General features: G+C 36.3%; 2 protein-coding genes across 3 annotated transcripts; both read right to left on the reverse strand.

The window, feature by feature from the left end:
* Positions 1–961: 961 nt before the first annotated feature.
* lyz (lysozyme) lies at positions 962–2,660 on the reverse strand. Its single transcript, XM_077244770.1, has 4 exons — positions 2,453–2,660; positions 2,133–2,288; positions 1,366–1,441; positions 962–1,190 (listed from the first exon to the last, which is right to left on the reverse strand). Exons 1-4 carry the CDS (start codon positions 2,586–2,588, stop codon positions 1,127–1,129), a joined length of 432 nt encoding a protein of 143 aa, XP_077100885.1. The 5' UTR covers positions 2,589–2,660; the 3' UTR covers positions 962–1,126.
* A 1,504-nt stretch (positions 2,661–4,164) lies between these two features.
* On the reverse strand, positions 4,165–18,303 carry abcc13 (ATP-binding cassette, sub-family C (CFTR/MRP), member 13). 2 transcript variants are annotated; one of them, XM_077244771.1, is made up of 22 exons: positions 18,110–18,303; positions 17,602–17,731; positions 17,304–17,479; positions 15,692–15,869; positions 15,279–15,530; positions 15,067–15,132; positions 13,641–13,778; positions 11,365–11,511; positions 11,204–11,282; positions 11,048–11,096; positions 9,919–9,976; positions 9,299–9,518; positions 9,071–9,222; positions 8,709–8,864; positions 8,428–8,627; positions 7,545–7,665; positions 7,370–7,471; positions 7,049–7,192; positions 5,988–6,146; positions 5,556–5,722; positions 4,802–4,996; positions 4,165–4,702 (listed from the first exon to the last, which is right to left on the reverse strand). In XM_077244771.1, the coding sequence occupies exons 1-22, from the start codon at positions 18,112–18,114 to the stop codon at positions 4,618–4,620; spliced, it is 2,979 nt and encodes a 992-aa protein (XP_077100886.1). In that variant the 5' UTR covers positions 18,115–18,303; the 3' UTR covers positions 4,165–4,617. The 2 variants fall into 2 exon arrangements, with proteins under 2 accessions (XP_077100886.1, XP_077100887.1); XM_077244772.1 differs by lacking the exons at positions 17,304–17,479; positions 17,602–17,731; positions 18,110–18,303 and having other exon boundaries at positions 15,279–15,510; positions 15,692–15,861.
* Between the last annotated feature and the right edge of the window lie 933 nt (positions 18,304–19,236).

Here is a 19,236-nt window from a genome sequence, read left to right on the forward strand (position 1 = left end):
CAGTTATGGCCATGAATTTAAATGGACACGGAGATAAGAAAGCTTTCAGGGTGTCCAGCTGGCAGGCAGAGTTAGAGCCAGACATAAGACAAATGAACTGGACCGCATTAACACCGAAAAGATGTGGTACTTTGTATGCGATTTACCCTGGTCTGCAATTAGTGCCAGCATAGACTTTAAAGCACACTGCTAATTACGGAGCCAATTAAACTAATCAGTCCTATGCTTCGACAGGAGAACTCACGTCACACACTCAGGATCTGGTAATTATAGATATGACTGTAATCACTAGTCTGTAGGCACAGGGTAGAATTAAAGAAACAAACCCTTTCCCATCTGGAGAGGGGGGTGATTTTAGCCTATTAGAGATTTTTTTTAAAAACACAAAAGCATCTCATTCTCCACCTGACCAAAATCCAAACAGCTCTTCACATCGCTCTATTAGAACTGGAATACGCTTTGTTTATGGTGGAAATGGGGAGGTCTTGTAAAACATACTCTTAGTCTTTTGTTTTATTAGCCTAACAACTTCGAGAAAAGATTTTTTTACAGTGCATCCTGCAAGCTTCAAATCAAACCTAAATGTCAAAGACATTACTAGTAATGCCAAATCCTAATCAAAGGGGTTTGGCAATGATAATCAGTGTATGCAATTGCACTCAGGTGGAGTTTTACATATTTGTGATGATGGATGGATTTCATTGATCACAGTTCATATAGTTTTATTTAATTCATCTGAAATTGGATGTAAGAGACGTAATCGGCATAGACATTTAGAGGGACATGTTTAATATTCAGAGTACTGGTCAATCAATATGGGTTTTCAGTGACCGATTATTCCATTTTTAATAAAAGCAATTTAAATAAAAGCCCACCATTACTATCTAGTAATATCAAACAAACCATCTGTCATAATTTGCTGCTGCATCAGCTTAAGCCAAAAGTGAGACGCAAGCACAACTTTACAATTTGGGAAGATGCTTTAATATACATCTCAAGATCAAGGATACAAATATTACTGATGACAATGCCTTTAAAGTCACATCAATCAAGAGATTAAACTGCATTAGCACATAATCATTGTAGGTCATTAAAGATCCCACAGGCAATCAAGGCCTTATTAGTACTATTCGCAACCTTTCACCCAGCGTTTCATCTTACGGCCATTACAGTAACTATCCCAGGTGTCCCTGCAAACACAAAGATCAACATAAACATGTCAAAAACGCACATGCACCACAGATCAATACACTTAAATATGATGCAATATTAGGCAGAGCTTGAGGACAAATCTCTAAAGGAACAAGCAATGTGACAAATAAGCTCTGTCAGTTGTGCCCAAGGATGTTTGTAATGAATACTTGCCATGATTTCAGTCCTCCAGTTTTCACAATGAGCTTTGCACATTCAACTGAAGCTTTCAGGTCGTCCTTAAGCAAATCTAGCAGATGGGAAAGATTTATATACAAAATGTTATACTAAAGTTTTAAAACATAGACACATTGGGGTCAAAAAGTTGTGTCAAAATGAATTCAAGTTATTACATTTAAATCTGCTAAGTTTGGAAATTACCTCTGAGTAAGCGGTGCTTTATGCATCACTACACTATTGATAAAGGACAATCTTTGCCTAATCACATTAGTGAAGTCTCAAAGGCAAAAAAACCCATCTCATCAATAGTGTAGCGATGTATGAAGCACAGCTCACACAGAAGTCACTTTCAAACCAAACAGCTTTCTGTCGGTCAAAGCGAGAAATCCACGTGACCAACTTGAACCCGTAGCGAAATCTGTGAGGGGAAATCTTTCGCCCTCACTTGAAATTCCTATTGAAATGTCTGTGAAAAATGTGCCAAACAACAGTAGCCTAAATGTGACCGCCCCATAACACAAGTTATATTAAAAGATTAACAAAAAATGTATCAATATTTAATACAGGAGGAACATCAGAAAACATAAACCTTCATTTAATACCATAACTTTTAAATTTTAGAATTTGGGAAAAAAAGAAAAGCTATGAATAACATTTTGAATTCTTACAGACCCCACTGTATTCTACTTTAACTAGCCTACTTCTGATTGTATTCAATATGTTTTGGTCATATGGAATCCATTTAAAGAAAATAAAAGTACCTGAACAGGGCACATTGCACATGTTCTTTCCACCCTGAGTGCCATCATCACACCATTTGAAACTGTTTATCTGGAAGATTCCATAGTCTTTCCCGGTATCAGCCGAACGCACCCTGTGGGTTTTAAACCTGCTTTCCCAGAAGGCCGTGCACACATCTATTGAAATTAAGTGAAAGGTTCAAAGAAAAGTAATACAATATATAATGGAAGGTTTTTAAATAGCTGGATCTACTAAAAAATCCTCAGTAAAAATACAATCCAATCAGATATGCCAAACATTGCAGGTCAGTGATAATGTAAATAAGAAACAAAGTACTCACAATTGCCAAGAGAGAATCCCTCAAAGCCATCAAGTCCCTCTTCCTTGAAGATACGGACGACGTCACAACGCCCCAGTGTGCGGCTCTCACAAGAGGACAGCCACATCAGACACAAGACCGCAATAGACACCCTCATATCTGCACTGCTGCTCACAAATTCACTGTCAATATCTGCTATCTGAAGGGGAGTTCCGATGGTGGGTGGAAGATGTTGAGTGGGACTATTTATAAGTGAAATGAGAGGTTTGTGTCGCAACCAATTTTCACAAGTGCATGCAGTTTGCAGTTGCTCCAGTTATTGCAGCTGAGGCAATAACTGATTTTGGGTTATTCTATTTTTACTTCTAGAACCAATTTTTTTTTCATTTAATTTTTTCTTTAACGAGCCGAAGAGCGCACATCACACATCTCCTAATAAAATTGCACTGGTTGCCAATTGAATCAAATTCAAGGCACTGATGTTTGCCTACAGAACAACCACTGGCTCTTCAACACTATACCTAACCACACTACTTCAGACTTGTGTGCCCTCCATGTGGTGCCATCCCAAAGAGGCAAAAAATCACTTTAATGGACCTTTACCTGGTCGAATAATCTGAAATTTAGAAATTTACAAGAAACGGCTGAAGACGCATATTTTTTGTCAACACTTTATATTTTGTCTAATGCTAAAACTTACTAATCTATATATCTAGACTGGGGCTAGTCACAGCACTTGCATATTGTTGCCTTATTGTTGGCAATAAGTCGCTTTGGATAAAAGCGTCTGCTAAATTATTAAACTTTAAATGATTAAACTTTAATGTCATGCAGAGGAACTGGAAAAGATTTAGATGAGGACAACAGTGGACATGATAAGACGCAGGGGAAACCTCCTGTAGTCATGATGTAGCTAACAAGAGCAGCATTTAAGAGCATGAATAAAAAAACACATCAAATATATATTTCGTTTTGGATTTTATTCAGGAAATGTCCATACAGGTTGTAATATGCTATAAAAAAACAAAACAAATATAAAACTTGATGCTAAACTATGCTCTTGGTGAAACAACTGTCAACTGAATGGTTTGTAATGACCTGACCAGAGCACGAAAGGAAAGTTACAATGTGGAAAACTGTTGTGAAAAAACCCCAGCACCTTAATGCAACCTAATGTGCAAATAACTGACAATAACTGCAAAGGAAATGGATACGGGGAGAATGTGTCAACAAACAGCTCAAACGGCCACTGTGCATAACCTCAAACAGCCCTTAGAAGGAAAAAATGACAAGACCTGCTGTTGCTTATTATTTATCACATTGCTGGTGTAATTTTTGACAACACTTAATTTGACAGTGTCCTTAATACAAGTTACTGTCTAGTTACTATAGTAATAACTAAAAATAGTGCATGATTACATTCAACTAACCCTAAACCAAAACCTAATCCTAAACTAACACTATAGTAAGTACATGTTAATTATTAATACTCTGTACTTCCGTGAATAATTACACAGTAACACGGACACCTTAAAATAAAGTGTAACCACATTTTCGTTTGCGTATTGTACTGCATTGTAATACACTGACATAAGAGTATCAAAAGTGTCAAAAATATAATTTAGTTATAAATGATCAACTCTGATCTGACATAAGCTGAAAGAAAACATCCCATAAAATTCAGTAAAAACAGCCCTAAGGTATTGTGTAACTAAAGTTAACATTAAATAAGTGAACTTAAATATTTGTTTTAATTAAGTGGCAGAAAAAGCTTCAAATATTACTGTAATAAATTAATAAAACATTATTAAATTATTATATTATCAAAATGAATAATACATTACAAAAAAATAGAAAAATAGAAAGAAAAAAGATTAATAGAAAAAAAAAGAAATGAATAATTTAAATACATTTAAAATAACCTCACAATTCAACATTATATTTCAAAGTCTGTTTGTGTTCCAATTGTCACCTATTCTAAGATTTTATTCAGTATATTCTGTCCAAAGGCATATAAACTGTGCTTTAGGGAACTTAATGTATGATTTGAAAATTATATGAAACTTATTATTATATAAATAGTAATTGTATCATTTACTTTTTAGTCAGCAAAGAAAAGAAAAGAAAAAAGAAAAGAATAAATGATAACAATAATTTGATGTACTGTGAGAGCAGGAGGTCTCGTCTTATTGACTGAACTGCGGTCCCTGCTGGAAGACAGTGGAAGTGGCGTCAAACTTCACAGCTTGTCCATTATTCAAAACCAGCACCCTGAAGGAGTAACAACAAATCAGAGATGCCTTACATGAATACTTGACATTTAAATGACAGGATGAGTCACAGGTTAAATAAAGGATTGTAGCTCCTGACCTGTCAGTGTGCATGACAGTGAGCGGGTTCTGAGTGAGCCACAGTACGGTGCAGTCTTTAAACTCTGTGTGGATCAACTGTCGGACAAGGCCCTCTGTTTCTATGTCCACACAAGGAAGAGCCTCTTCCACAAGAAGGATTCTGACCCTTGCAAGCAAGGCTCTTGCTAAACACAGCAACCTCCTCTGGCCAAAGCTTACATAACACAAAAACAGAAATATTTAACCCATGACAACCATTTGTTTGTTGTGCCAGTGCATAAAGGTTGCCACAGAGAAAACTATGTTTCATGAAGCAATAAACCATAGCCAGAGTCTAGATCTGGACTCATGATTGGTTCCAGCCAGACCGTGAATCTTTTCTCACTGCAGTTTGTTTTACACACAAAATGAGCAGCCTTTATACCAAATTGTGAGAAACAATGAATTAGCTCAGTTATTTTGTTGCCCAAACAGCAAATCCACTTAATGGAATTTTATTTTTAATATTCAACTGAGAAGAATCTAACAGGTTTTCTTCCCCCCTAATAGATTTTATTTATTTTTTATTTATTCAGTATTTAATCTTTGTGATCCTGTTTTTGGGGAATTGGATTAAATAACTATAATCAAATTATAATTAAATAAATAATATACTATTAATACTACATCAACCATTTATATAATAACTGTATTAAGATCACTCAATTCTGGTATGATGTTATACTCTGAATATTACATAAACATGTCAAAGATTTGCCATGATTCCCACACACCTGAAAGCGAGAGACGTTCTTTGAACAGGGTGCAGCAGCTGAGCAGGCAATTGTTGAACACGTTCCTTGAGATGGCAGAGCTCCAAAGCCAGCCACACCTGCGCGTCAGTATGCTGAGCGAACGGGTCCAGGTTAGCCCTCAGGGGTCCCGTGAACAGTACAGGAACCTGTAACACATGGGACACCATAACTCATTAAATTATACAATAACTGAAAAATGCTTGTTACTGGTGGAGCCTGGGTAATGCAAGTTTTACATTATACACAATATTCGACAGCATTCTTCCAACCACACCCAGTAAAATAGTTCTGTTACCTGTCAACACTCCTTCCCCTCCAGACTTTCACTGATTTCGCTTTGGCTGGATCGAACTAGTTCGATCTCATTCTCTTGTATGCATTGCATGGCAAATATAATATTGTTGGTCTAACCTGAGAAATGAATTGCAGACGGCTACGAAGGTCCTGTAGACTCATGCAGGTAATGTTTACATCGTCAATCAGCACTGCACCACTCCTGGCCTCCACTGTCCGAAACAGACAGCTAACCAAGCTATCGGTGTCTGCTTTCCCCTTGCTTAGAACTCCAATCTGTGTACACACGCAAACACACCAAAATCAACCTGACATTTAAATTAGGGATGGCTTGATACCACTTTCTCATGTCCGATACAGATATCGATCCCACAACCTTGATGCCAAGTCACCAACCCATTTTTTTTCTTGATCAGTTTATAATATCTATACCTCACTAATTACACATTCCTACATTATAAATAAAAAGAAAATTGTGCACACACACATGTACATGTAAATAAAGAGAGCGAAGATATACTGTGTGCGCAACAGACTACTGCATCTGTCTAGCAGTTTACTGAGCCTTTTTTTTCTTCTTTTTTTCTCAGTTACTGTGTGAATATCCTCTACTCCAGTCCTCTCATCCGATAGCGAGTACCATACCATTAAGAATCACTAATAAACTCCAGCTAAATACAGTAGTTTTAAACAAAAGAACACCTTTATGTTCAGATTATGCGTGATAATGGGAACATTGGAACATTTTGGAGAGAGTTTTGCCATGCTGACTGTCACAGCTGAACACGATACGCTGTTTGAAGATGAAATATGACTGACAGCTTGCAGAGGAGGGAAGAATTTCCGTGTAATAATTTAACCAATTAATTTGGATGGGTCCCGTACTGACAGATACCCGATCTGGCAAAAAAAGATACCGATATTGAGTATTGGATCGCTGCATCCCTAATTTAAATACTGATATATTCAGTGTGCAAATAAAATAAATACATTTAAATGTTTCATGAGCTAATCTTAAATTATTCAAATTGTTATTGTTATAATTAATAATAAACGAATACATGAATAATAAATACATACAAATCTATCATTAATATAAATATTTAATTTATTTGTTATTTATAAATAAATGAATACATATAAAATAATAAATAGTTAGATAAATAAATTCAGAATACCTTTTCCCCTTTTAAAATGGTGAGATTAATTCCTCTAAGAGCTGGTGTGCAGTTAGAGGAGGCTTCGGACTCATAGTTCCTGAACTTCACCTCTCCATGCCGGGGCCAGTCAACGGATGGTCTGAGGGTGACTGTCCATTCTGCCTGGGGTAAAAGGGGGCATTTGGTTAAATTCAATTCCATGCAGAGGATATGACATCCAATTATACTGAAAATGAGAGTCATCCCTTTGGGAACTATGAATTTGACCATGTAGGATTATGTGTAAAGTGTGACTGCACAATGAGTTTTTAGCTGTTAAATAAGTATGTTACCCTGTACCTCCTTTTCTACTTTGGCAAATTCACAAAATCTTTGCATGCTCTGCATGTCAATGTTGATATCAGAGGTGGCCTGAGGGTAACGGCGGAGAGCTTCTTTAATCTGTAACAAAATGTTTTCATAATCATTATGAATTATTCAAACTCAGATTAGGTATTATTACAGATAAACTTACATTAAAGGCACAGATCAAAGCCAGAGCCACGAGCCCCGAGTCAGGTTGAGTCTCAAGCAGAATCAGACTGACCAGGAACAGCACAATCCCAGCAACACCATCGAACTGCAACAAAGCCCAACTGCACGCAGAAATATTGCTTTTGGTCATAAAGTAATCACATTAATTAAAGCTCCTGTATATGCTGCGATAAACGTAACAGTTATTTGACAGGTTTAGTAGAGAACATTTACGTTTAAAACTTAGTTTTACTCCAAAGGTATGTAAAATAATATTTTATTGGCTTGAAAATACAACATACTCAAAAAACAAAAACAGTTGCAAAAGCTATCATTCACAGATGCATTTTACACGATATTACACTCAAATGGCGCCCCCTAGTGTAGCGTAGTTCTCATTTTTTTCAGGTGGCAGGTCAAAACAAAAAATGCAAATCTCTTTCGGTCCACAGACGAATACACAGAATTCAGCCGGAGATTTAAATATGGATATTTTCAGTACATAAATAAATGTTTATTATCAGTATATCTCAAATAAATTATGTAAATATAATCTATAGACTTTAACTAATAATAACAATGAAAGGCAATAAGAAAAACAGTTACAAAAGCTAATATATCAACATCAGCACCAGTTATTGAAGAAGGACAATAGAAACAGTTGATCAAAATCAACATTACCACAACCAGTTAATTCCTTGTTGATTAATTAGTTGATTTAAATCAATGTTAAATTGTTTAATTCAATATGCTTTTTGTCAATTATATATATATATATATATTTTCCTTCTTTTTTTACTCCACTAATTCTTAACGTGTAGACCTTTCGGAATCCGTCACAAATCACCTGCATAAACAAAATGTATGTAAAAACCTTTTTTAACCTTTCGGTGATGATTTTGTTGTACTTGACCAGCAGGTTTTGATGTGAGGCTTGGAGGCAGTGCGTCAGACACACCTCCCTGTGTTTTGGCCCAGAAAGTGGAACTTCAACACAATGTGTCACACACTCCAGAGAAGTAATTGAAACAACAGGGTTTGCCTCAATGTGTCTGATTCGTATGTGACCTGAAGAAAAATGAGACTGAAAAGGGGAAAGGTGTTAGATGGTGGTTTATGTACTGTACAAACCTTCAGGTCAAACATTCATGGGAAATTGAGGTACCTGAATACGGAGGAAGAGCATTATCAGCGGGCACACAGCTAGGCTGAAAACTGGCATGATAAAGATGATCAAAGTGATGGTGCTAAATATGTCCAAAAGACTCTTCAACCAGCTGTGCAAATGTTTGGCCAGGTCTTCATCAACCACTTGCATATCCTGAGCCAAAATGAGAACACAATTAGACGTGTTGTTGAAATTGGATAAAATCAGATCTATGTTGTATTTCCATCATATTTGCTTGTGTCTGTTATATAATATCTACAGGACACAACAGTGATGACCTACTACTTGTGGGAATCAATATTTTCAGTTCACATGCTTTGACCTCTTCTCAACTACGGTCTCTGGAGGATGACACTGACCCGAGTGAATGATTGCAGTGACCATCTGGCGTCTGTCTTCTGGGAATGTACAGGCAGGTGAAGAACATCTGACAGCAGCTCAGAGTGTAGCGTATGAGAAGCCCTGAGAGAACCGCGGGTCAGACAGTAGGCGGCACAGCACACAAGCAAGGCTGCAATAGAAAAGCACATAAATAAGCTAAGAAAAAACACAAACTCTTGTCTATGAAACTACAGGTTGACAATAACCTTGCAGGAGTCCGAGCAGTGCGTACGCAGACAGTCGCGAGTTTCTGAGCTCGCTCCACTCCTCCAGGCCTTGAACTTCTTTGGCTTCACCGGTCCACACGCTCAGGACGGCATCCTGTGCTAAACTAACAGCACACACAGACAGGTAGACCAGCGAGGTAACTGACACCCAGTGCCAGCCAAAAGCCCTCAGATAAACCCTGCGGGTCTCTCCACTGCCCTGGAATTACAAACCATATCACTATACAATATTCACAGCTAGGGGAGTTCACTCAAAAATAAACTGTATCATCAAGTCATTATTTACAGAAAATCTTGCTTTTATTTTATGATCACTTGGAGACTGGTATAAAAAATTATGTTATTGGATATAAGTAGACCATGGGTGACCAACAGGGTGAGTAAATGATGACCATTTTCATTTTGAGTGAACATTCATACATTTATTTATTTGACAGACACTTATAATGAATTATAAATGAGGAATACAACAAAGCTTATTTAGATTTTTTTTAAATATGGTTATTTTCTTTAAAATTATTACATTAAGTAAAATAAAAAGAATAATTAAGAAACAAAATTCATTTATTTAAAGAAATATGATCATTTTTGGTACATACTTTTTGGAATAGAGAGTGATCTCGTTTCTCGTCAGAATTACTGAGCTTATCTTTACACCTGTAAAAATCAAAACATCAAGAATATTTATACAATGTATTAATGGTAAGTCTGCATTGCATGCATGAACACAACAAAACCACAGGCTGGGTGGAGAAATAAGGTGTAGCTTGTTGATGATGATGCCACAAGAAGCTCATTAATCAGGAATAAAAAGGGAATGTCGGCGGCCCTGTTCAGTGATACTAGAGGTTTTCTTTCCCATGAGGTTTTATCAGGCACCATCATCCTGTGACCAACAATCCCTGTCTGTGATTCTGTGGATATCATCCTTTCTTAACCTGCACTAAGCCTCAGGACTAAACCACACAAGGCCAATCTAGTACAGAGAACACAGTGTAAGAAAGGCATGATAAATTCTCTCAGGGGGATCAGAAAGATATTAAAATCAGAAGCACTGCTAATGCTCTTAAATGCATGGATGTTTGTCTTGGATTAAAGCAATTTTAATATATTAATGCAGGATAAGTACTGGACAATGAAATCCTACGGGTCAGGTCACACACTGTGCTTTACCCAAAGCACAGTGGACTCAGATTCAGGACTCTGCCAAATCAAATGGCAGAGGATAAGATAACATGCACACAAACATGCTGGAGACATACTATCAAAAATCCTCTATACATAGAACATAGAAAATTTGGGGTCAGTACTATTATTTTTAAATTAATTTATATTAAGAAATAAATACTTTCAATCTGTAAGGATGCATAAAATTGATCAAAAATGACTTTTATAATGTTATAAAATAAAATTATTTTTGTATTACGGTTTCCACAAAGGCATTAACCAGCATAACCTTTTTCAACATCGATAATATTAAGAAATGTTTCTTGAGCACCAAATCAGCCTATTAGAATGATTTCTGAAGGATCATGTGATACTAAAGTGTAATGATGCTGAAAATACAGCTTTGCCATCACAGGAATAAATTACATTAAATTAAAATACATTAACATTGAAAATAGTTATTTCAAATTGTAATAATATTACTGTTTTAAATGTAAATTTATTTTTAAAAGAGGAACTTCAATAGAATAATTTTACATTATAAAATACAAATAAACTTACCCATCACATGGCTGTTGAGGGCTGTCAGGTGGAATGTCTTCTGTAGCACCTGATAGGGTGACACTTTATTTTTAACAACAATGCCAAACATTTCCACTTATAATAATAAATAAGTTTCTTTGTGCATCTGCGACTTTTAATATATTGTGACTTTACCTTTTGTAGTAACTAACTGAGAGGTGCCCAGGTCCTCTGTGAGAAATATTTTCTCCAGATGGCAAAGAGACTGCTGTGCCTTATTCATTAGAACAAAAATATTAAATATAAAGTTTCTTAGAATTTTATGAAAGGTTTTGATGTTGTCACATGCATGCTACCTGCTTGAGAACACACAAGAGCCCAGCGAGCTCCAGCAGAGGTGGGCGGAGCAATCTGAAGAAACAGAGGCATGTAAAGATCTGAGACGGTGTGAGAACATTCCCATCATCCACCAGGACAAACACACCAAGACTAGAGAAACCAACCTAAATGGAAAGGCAAAGAGCGTGGGAAATATGGGTCAAAGGAGATATCTATCTATCTGGTCTTTACAAAACACTGAGCAGAACTCAGAGGTTTTCACTGATAAAATAGAGGCATGAAGCAGACCTCAATGTTCTGAACTCAGGTTGTAATCTATGATAGAGTTTTAATAGATGATTTGAGTTTTAATCTCAGAGCTCTGTGGATTTGTTAACTTAGTAAGCCCCTGTGCATCTGGAGAAGAGAGACGATGTAATTTGAAGTCAAAGTCAAAGAGAGGGTAGTTTAGCAGCAGTAAAAGTGAAAACCAGATTTTTTGGGTACACTCAAAAAAATGATTCAAGCCCTACTTAGAGGAGACACATTTAAATCTAATTTGCTTTATTTAAATATATCTATTTAAGATCATATGTGTAAATATATTTAATTTGTTTAACAAAAAATGTATTAATAGCTCCACTCAAAAAAAATATTCATTGGATGAACTCAATTAAGTTGTGGGCAGGATTTCCATCCAATAAATATATGTAGCCCCAACTCAAACTGAGTACATCCATTCAATAGAATGTAAATCAGTTAGCCTAACTAATTTGTAATAAATAGATGCAAAAGAATATAAACGAGAGAGGCTAGCTTATTTCTATCAAATACTTATTACTAACCAGAATTACTTTATTTCTGTCAGACGTCTATAAAAGTTTTATTGAGGATTAACATTTGAAGTCACCATAACAGTGATCAATGATTCCATTAGTTGGGCTCTTAACTCTTATTATATCTATAGACTTTTTTGGCTGCTGTGACAATGTGTTTGTTAAACACATTTGGAGCAGCAAAGAATGCTAAAGTGAAATGACATCAGCTGATGATGGTTAACGGTTGATGGTTTTATAAACATCATGAAGCAGACTGATTCACTGAGGTATTTTAATCTAACAAATTTTTTTTCACAACAAACCCTGTGTTACTGCAGCATGAGATCAAGCACTATTATAACAAGAAGTTTGAAGACTTTAACGAACATGAACAAAAAACGCAGTTTCTGATGACACACACAGACATCAACAATCAGCGTATGAATCTCAACAATGGTGACAATCACAAATATTTAGATAAACAGATTAATTCAGAACATCACTGAAAAGCTACTAATTCACAACATATACAACACCAAAGATAAAAGCAAATATTTAGAATCAAACAAAATTATAGGACAGTTCAGCTGCATAATTTATTCATCTTGCAATGCATGCTGGGAGTTTTGTACTATGGTGGTACCCAGCATGCATTGCAGCAAAGTACTTTTGATTGTCACCATTGTTGAGATTCATACGCTGATTGTTGATGTCTGTGTGTGTCTTCATAAACAGACTTTTTTTGTGCTCATGTTCGTTAAAGTCTTCAAACTTAATGCTATAATTTTCCTTGATCTCATGCTGCAGTAACACAAGGTATGTGTTGTGAAAAAAACGTGACAACAAAATGGTTAGATTATAAAAAACCAAGTAAATCATTCTGTTTCATAATGATTATAAAACCATCATCATCAGCTGATCTCGTTTCACTTTAGCTTACTTTGCTGCTCCAAATGTGTTTAACAAACACACTGTCACAGCAGCTTAAAAAGGCAATAGATATAATAAGAGTTAAGAGCCCAACTAATGGAAACACTAATCACTGTTATGGTAACTTTAAATGGAAAACAGAGTTAAATCCCTGTTAATTTTCAATAAAACTTTTGTAGACATCTGACAGAAATAAAGTCAGTCTGGTTAGTAATAAGTATTTGATAGAAATAAGTTAATCGAGTCAATCGTTTATATTCTTTTGCATCTATTTGATACAAATGAGTTAGGCTAACTAATTTACATTCTGTTGAATGGATGTACTCAGTTTGAGTTGGGGCTACATATATATATTGGATGGAAATCCTGCCCACAACTTAATTGAGTTCATCCAATGAATAATTTTTTTGAGTGTAGGATGTTGAATATCTACACAAACCAGCAAGGCTTATTGACTAGATTAGTCAGCAAGACAAATAGCAGAACCAGAAAATAAACATGTTGGTCTAGCAAAAAAAAAAAAAAAAACAGCCAGGGAATTCATGTCCAGAATATCAAGCACTCACCAGGAAAGGCATACAGATAGAGTCAAGCATAGAGAAGGCTGTAAAATATCCCAGAATTCTTAGCACCTCCAGCTCCCTGGCTCGTGAGTCTGTAACTCTCCGATGGAACCAAGACTCCCATGCAAGAAGCTTCAGCGCCTACACAAAGGTAGATTAAAGTTGGCATGAAATTAAAATTCACCCTATTTTCTGAATGCACATTTTTTTGAACAATTCATTCATGAATACATTTCGTTTTTTTACCTTTTTTAAACATTATAAATGTTAAGAAAAAAATCTGATGCACCACTTAAATCCTTACAATCGAATGCAACCTCGCATTCAGGTTTGCCTCCATCTAATCAACAACAGCTGAATTGAACCAAGTCCCCTAATTTTTTTTTCTTTTTTAATAATCAGATTCACTCTGATGTACATCAAAATAAGGAACAAAAAGATCTGTCACTAATTCTGTTTCATTGCAACTTAAAACTGAGAAGTAACAAAACTAGTGAAATACAGAAAGAGGTGCCAGACTACTTCTCCTCAAAAACTTTGCATTTGTGTTATATCAAAAGAGCTTTTATTAACCAGCTAGCACTATGCAAAGCTATAGTAGACTTAGCTGTTAGCTTGCTAACTGAAAGTACAAAGAAAGGAAAATGTTTAATTTGACACATTGTAGCTTCTGTAATATAACATGATGACAAAAAAGGCATAAACGTTTTCATGAATAAAGACATACACACAGTGAAGTAATGTTCTGTCATTACTAATCAGGCACTGAATAAAGTACACATTAAAATGCTGCGTTTCTGGACTAACTTTATACTTAAACACTGACCAAGTGCAATCACAAAAATAAATTCATTACTGACATACATCTGCTGTCAAACACATTTGATTGTTTATTGAAAACTGGTGTGAAAGGGAAATTATAATTGTATTTTCTTCCCTATTGTTATTTATTGTGAAATGTGAAATGGCTTCACAAACCATGAGTAGGAATTGACTGCATTCTTATTGTTTGCTAATTCCATTGATGTCATATGAGTGACAGGTTGCTGGAGGGGAGAGATTATTGTTCCAACCCCAAGGGGTAGGGGAAATTAATATTTTTTCGTAAAGATTACAAAACACATTAATTTTAATAAAACAATAATCCACAGATAAATAATTTATATAAAAAAACTGCAATGTTTCATAAAAAATAAGAATGGTTAATTTTGATTTCATGTGAATTTAAAAAAAAAAGTCATTATGAAAAAACTGATTCTCACCTTTTTGCACTTAAGGCAAGAAATATTCCTCCAACCCAAATCATGCTCAGATACATGACTGAGACACCCTAGGACCGAAATCCTATCACCCGATTGGGATTAAAACAAATTCAAGAGAGGAAGTACTTTATATGACATGATCAGGAAGGATCAGGAACAGAAAAGACCTGGTATTTATGCAACATTTCCTTGATGAGCTGTTCACTCCTTTCCCTGATGATCTGCTGAGTTTTCTGAGGGACAACAAACAAAGATAATGAAACATATCAGCAACAAAACATAGAAGACAGAAATGTACTGAGATGCAATGAACATCCTTCATCTTCATTTTATGCACGCTTTATGCAAGCAAATGCTTGAGCAGCCTGCACTTACTAACCCGAAGCTGTTTGGCTTTGTGCTCCACTGCGGAGTTGACAGGGATGAGGACTAGTAGCAATACCACCCCCACCAGTACGCCAGGGCCCAATTCTCCCCACAGTAAACCCAGATAGAGAGTGACTCTCAATGGGCAGGACCAAAGACAAGTGAATGTGACCACCAGCTCTGCTACACATTCAACTTCGCCTAATACATCCGTCCACTGAGTGGTGTTGGATTGTCGCTGAGAACTATGGTAAAGAGACAATGTCTTCAATTTAAAGGAGGAGGGGGAATGGAAGGAACCATGGAGAAAGAAGAGAAACCATTTAGCATATGAAAAAGTGGAAATGTACTGCTTGCTTTCAGTGTTTTTGTTAGGACTTAAAAAAACACATTAATAGAGCAAATGAGACAGTCGATGATCTTTACCTTCCTGTAGAGGGCACAAGCCAGAACCGCTTGTGCATTGGCTGTAATTATCCGACTATGTTTGTCAAAGTAATGCTGAGAAACAGCGCAGCAGCAAACTGCTCCCAAAACCACCAGAGAATGTGTGTATCCTGCCCAGTCAAACACAGCCTGCCTCTCATAGAACAGGATCACCCATCTGAGGTTAAAAGACGTACATAAAAAGATTAAATATATATGTATGCATGTATATATATTATTTTATTGCACTTTATCTATTTGCGTCTGTAGATTTTATTTACAATACATATCCTTAGAGGCAGTTTTCTCGAAATGAGTTTTATCTAATGGACTGAACCAGAAATCTTCACTTCAGTAGCACTTGCATACACCAAAGTTACAGTTCCCTTTCAAAATGGCCCAGCTGAAGAGCAGCTTGCTAGCTATCTTTCCCCATGGTACTGCATGCTGTTTGAAGGCTCCCGTCTTGCCAATGGAGCGAGCGCGTTCAGGCCTTGAAGGAAACTGAATGTGCTCACTGTGATGAGCCAGGTGAGGGAGTTCCCACATCTCAAACTCTGAACTCTTCGGTCTGCCTTATCTTTGCTCCCCTTTGGTGGGGTGCTTCTATAGGGATGATCAGTATTACAAACTGAGTAGGGGTGGATTGCCAAAGATGTCCCTCCTTTTCATTGTAGCATTCTATAGTTTATCCATTAACTAGTGAGTCTGGGAGAAGTGCCTTTACTCAAGTCAGGGTATGAGCTATGCTCCTTGTTGGTTGTTAGAATGGAGTAGAAGCGGAAGGCTGCTTCCTAAGAGCCTTGCCAAATACTGGTGATGTTTGGTATCCCGCAAGGGAGGGAGGAAGGTGCATAGCCAGGACTTCCCTTGCTTTAGAGCATAGAAACTTGGGGATTTTTCCTAGTATTGGGGAGTATTGGCTAGGGAGTAGCGCCACTATATGAGTCACATGGGATGCGCCCATGGGATTCACATGCCTCTGACTCCAGCTGGGTAATCTGAGTCAATTTATGCTATGCACAGTATGTTTGTGCATATTCACAGCCTAATGAGGCAGGCATTCCCTCATCATTGTGTAGTGGGTATTGGTTCCCTATAGCACCAATACCGAGACGCAGTGTCGAAGTTCCACTTTCGAAAGGGGATGTCGCAGGTTTCGATTGTAACCCTGGAGTCCGGAGAAGGGGAATGAGGTCCTTTGTCTCGTTGCTATACCTCTGCCTGTGCGTCACCTTCAGACAAAAGTCCACTCCGTGTGTGACGTCATGGGTTTAATTCATATATTATTTGCCTAATTTTATATATTTTATTCCTAAAAACATGGTGATCTGTTGACAGTATTTTCTGATTTATGGAGTGATAACTCGCGCTATCAAAAATCCCCTCTTTAAAAACCTTTGACTTTAATATGTCAACAAAATGTAACAAGACTTTTGAAACTGGCTTTATCCATTGTTCAGATTTCTGATATGGAATTATATGCAAGTTAGTTAATATTTAATTTGATTATTTCTATTTGCATATTTAAACAGCTTTCCAAAAACATAATACATTAAAAAAAATATACACACACTCACAAACACATTTTTATATATAGTCATAGTCATACCTGAGTGTCAGAAGACCTAAAATGCTAAAAAGATCAGTTGACACTCTTAGGAGCACAACTTTGATTAAGTCTGGATGGAATGTCATCCATATCGCATAAAGGAGAGAGTAACCAGCATTGGTTTTCCTGGATACCAGCAGTAACTCTCTTCCAGAATCCTCTTCTAGGTCTGACCTCTGTATATATAAAATATTAACATTACATCTCATACAAAACATGCTTTTCACATGAAATGAAACAATAAAAACAAGTCCAACCAGGAGGGTTGTCCCTAACCCTTGTATATTTTTATAGTTACCTCACTGTAATTCTGTTGTTTTTCCCACTCACGCTCAAACACTGAGAATAGGGTGTGGACTGAATCCTCATTATACAGCTTGCAAAGGTCAGACAAATGCCGTGGTCCCCTGTGACCCATTACAACCACCCTGAAAACAAAAACTGTTAAAAGGTTGCTGTGGTTGACATTATAGAATACCTCCCCAGCTATAGACTTATAGATTACCTATTTAACCTAAACAGGTTCATACAGATAAAGCTCCTTTTTTACTGCGAGTAGAAATATCAAAACACAGATGTCAGCAAAGACAATAATCTTAGTCAATGGAGAAAGGTAATATACATTTATGAATTGCAAAGGGAATCAACAGATCTATCTGACTGACTGACTGACTAGGCTAGACATGTGAAATGTCGACGTTACAATAATGTGAACTTTGCTTGCGTCCTCTTGACATACTAAAAATAGAGACATTAAGTTCATGTAGGCCTACTGTGAAAAAAACCCCAATAGAAGTTGTGCTTACCTCATTTCACTAAATCTTGCGGCGTCTGAAAACAATCTTGCAGCGTGTAAATGACATCCTGCAAGACTGCACAGCTAGAACAATAGCAGCTTAGAGGAAATCACAAAGTAGCCAACAATTTACGTTATTAACGCTTGCCGATGAAATTCACGTTTTAAATGTCCTCTGACATGTTTTGGGATCATTAAAGCCCGCTTTCTTTCTGTGCTGAATTAAACCGCGTCTGGAGCATAAACAGTGGAGCGTGTAGCGTGCGCACATTGTCCAATCACAGCGGGGATTTCAGCTGGGGGCGTGGTATGTTTCACAGCTGTCAATCATTTGGTTGTGAAAACCATTTCGGTAATTTTTGAGAACACAACTGAACAAGCTTTTAATTGAGCCTTTTACTATTTTAATATTTTCATGTGGTCTCTGACTTTTGGATTTCACTTTGAAACTTACTTTCTAAAAAATGTCTTGATGTCTTTTTTTTTGTTACAATTATAATAACAAGAGAACACCTTAGTTAGAAGATGTTAATTCATTAATTTATAATAAAAAGTTTAATAATATAACTTAGTGAGAAACATGTTTGCATATTAAATAGCACCTGAAACAATATACAACCTGTAAAATCTTATTGTTTCGGATTATTTTGCACACAATAGGATATTATTTTTCAGTCATTGTCACAGCAGGTCTTTACTATATCCAAAAGAAAACATTAATAATTTAGAAAAACAAGAACATTAAAGAACATTGAATTAGAAAATCATATTGAACTGTATTAGCTAAGATATTAGAATAAAGACAGAGAGAGATAAATGATTACTTAATTTAGGCCTTACATACTATTCAAATAGCCTATACTCTCTGCATTTGAACAAGAAGAAAAACAAAACATTTGTTCATTGCATGTGTAAACAAAAAGAAAATATATGATGATATTTGATAAGGCCTCAAGGAAGGAAGAAAGAGCAAACGAGTAATTGACTTTCAGATTTAACATGAGCTCAGTTTTGTTGCTTAGAAACATGCCATGCAAAGTTCCATGTTGTGTTGTGTGTGAAAATGGGCGGTAATGGAAAAAGAGAGCATATTTAATTCACCTTAAATATCTCACTCAAAGTACATTTCAACAGTCC

Source organism: Siphateles boraxobius, unplaced genomic scaffold (assembly GCF_051911475.1).
Source record: "Siphateles boraxobius isolate OS27281-9 unplaced genomic scaffold, OSU_SipBor_1 26, whole genome shotgun sequence".
Lineage (NCBI taxonomy): Eukaryota > Metazoa > Chordata > Actinopteri > Cypriniformes > Leuciscidae > Siphateles > Siphateles boraxobius.

Excerpts from the sequence above, each read along its gene's own strand:
- lyz (XM_077244770.1), bottom strand. The coding sequence starts at position 2,588 with ATGAGGGTGTCTATTGCGGTCTTGTGTCTGATGTGGCTGTCCTCTTGT. Across the intron at positions 2,289-2,452 it reads GGGATTCTCTCTTGGCAATT|ATGTGTGCACGGCCTTCTGG; the intron begins GTGAGTACTTTG and ends TAATTTCAATAG. Across the intron at positions 1,191-1,365 it reads ACTGGAGGACTGAAATCATG|GGACACCTGGGATAGTTACT; the intron begins GCAAGTATTCAT and ends TTGTGTTTGCAG.
- abcc13 (XM_077244771.1), bottom strand. Across the intron at positions 11,097-11,203 it reads TCAGTTAGTTACTACAAAAG|GTGCTACAGAAGACATTCCA; the intron begins GTAAAGTCACAA and ends TCACCCTATCAG. Across the intron at positions 7,193-7,369 it reads TTGCCAAAGTAGAAAAGGAG|GCAGAATGGACAGTCACCCT; the intron begins GTACAGGGTAAC and ends CTTTTACCCCAG.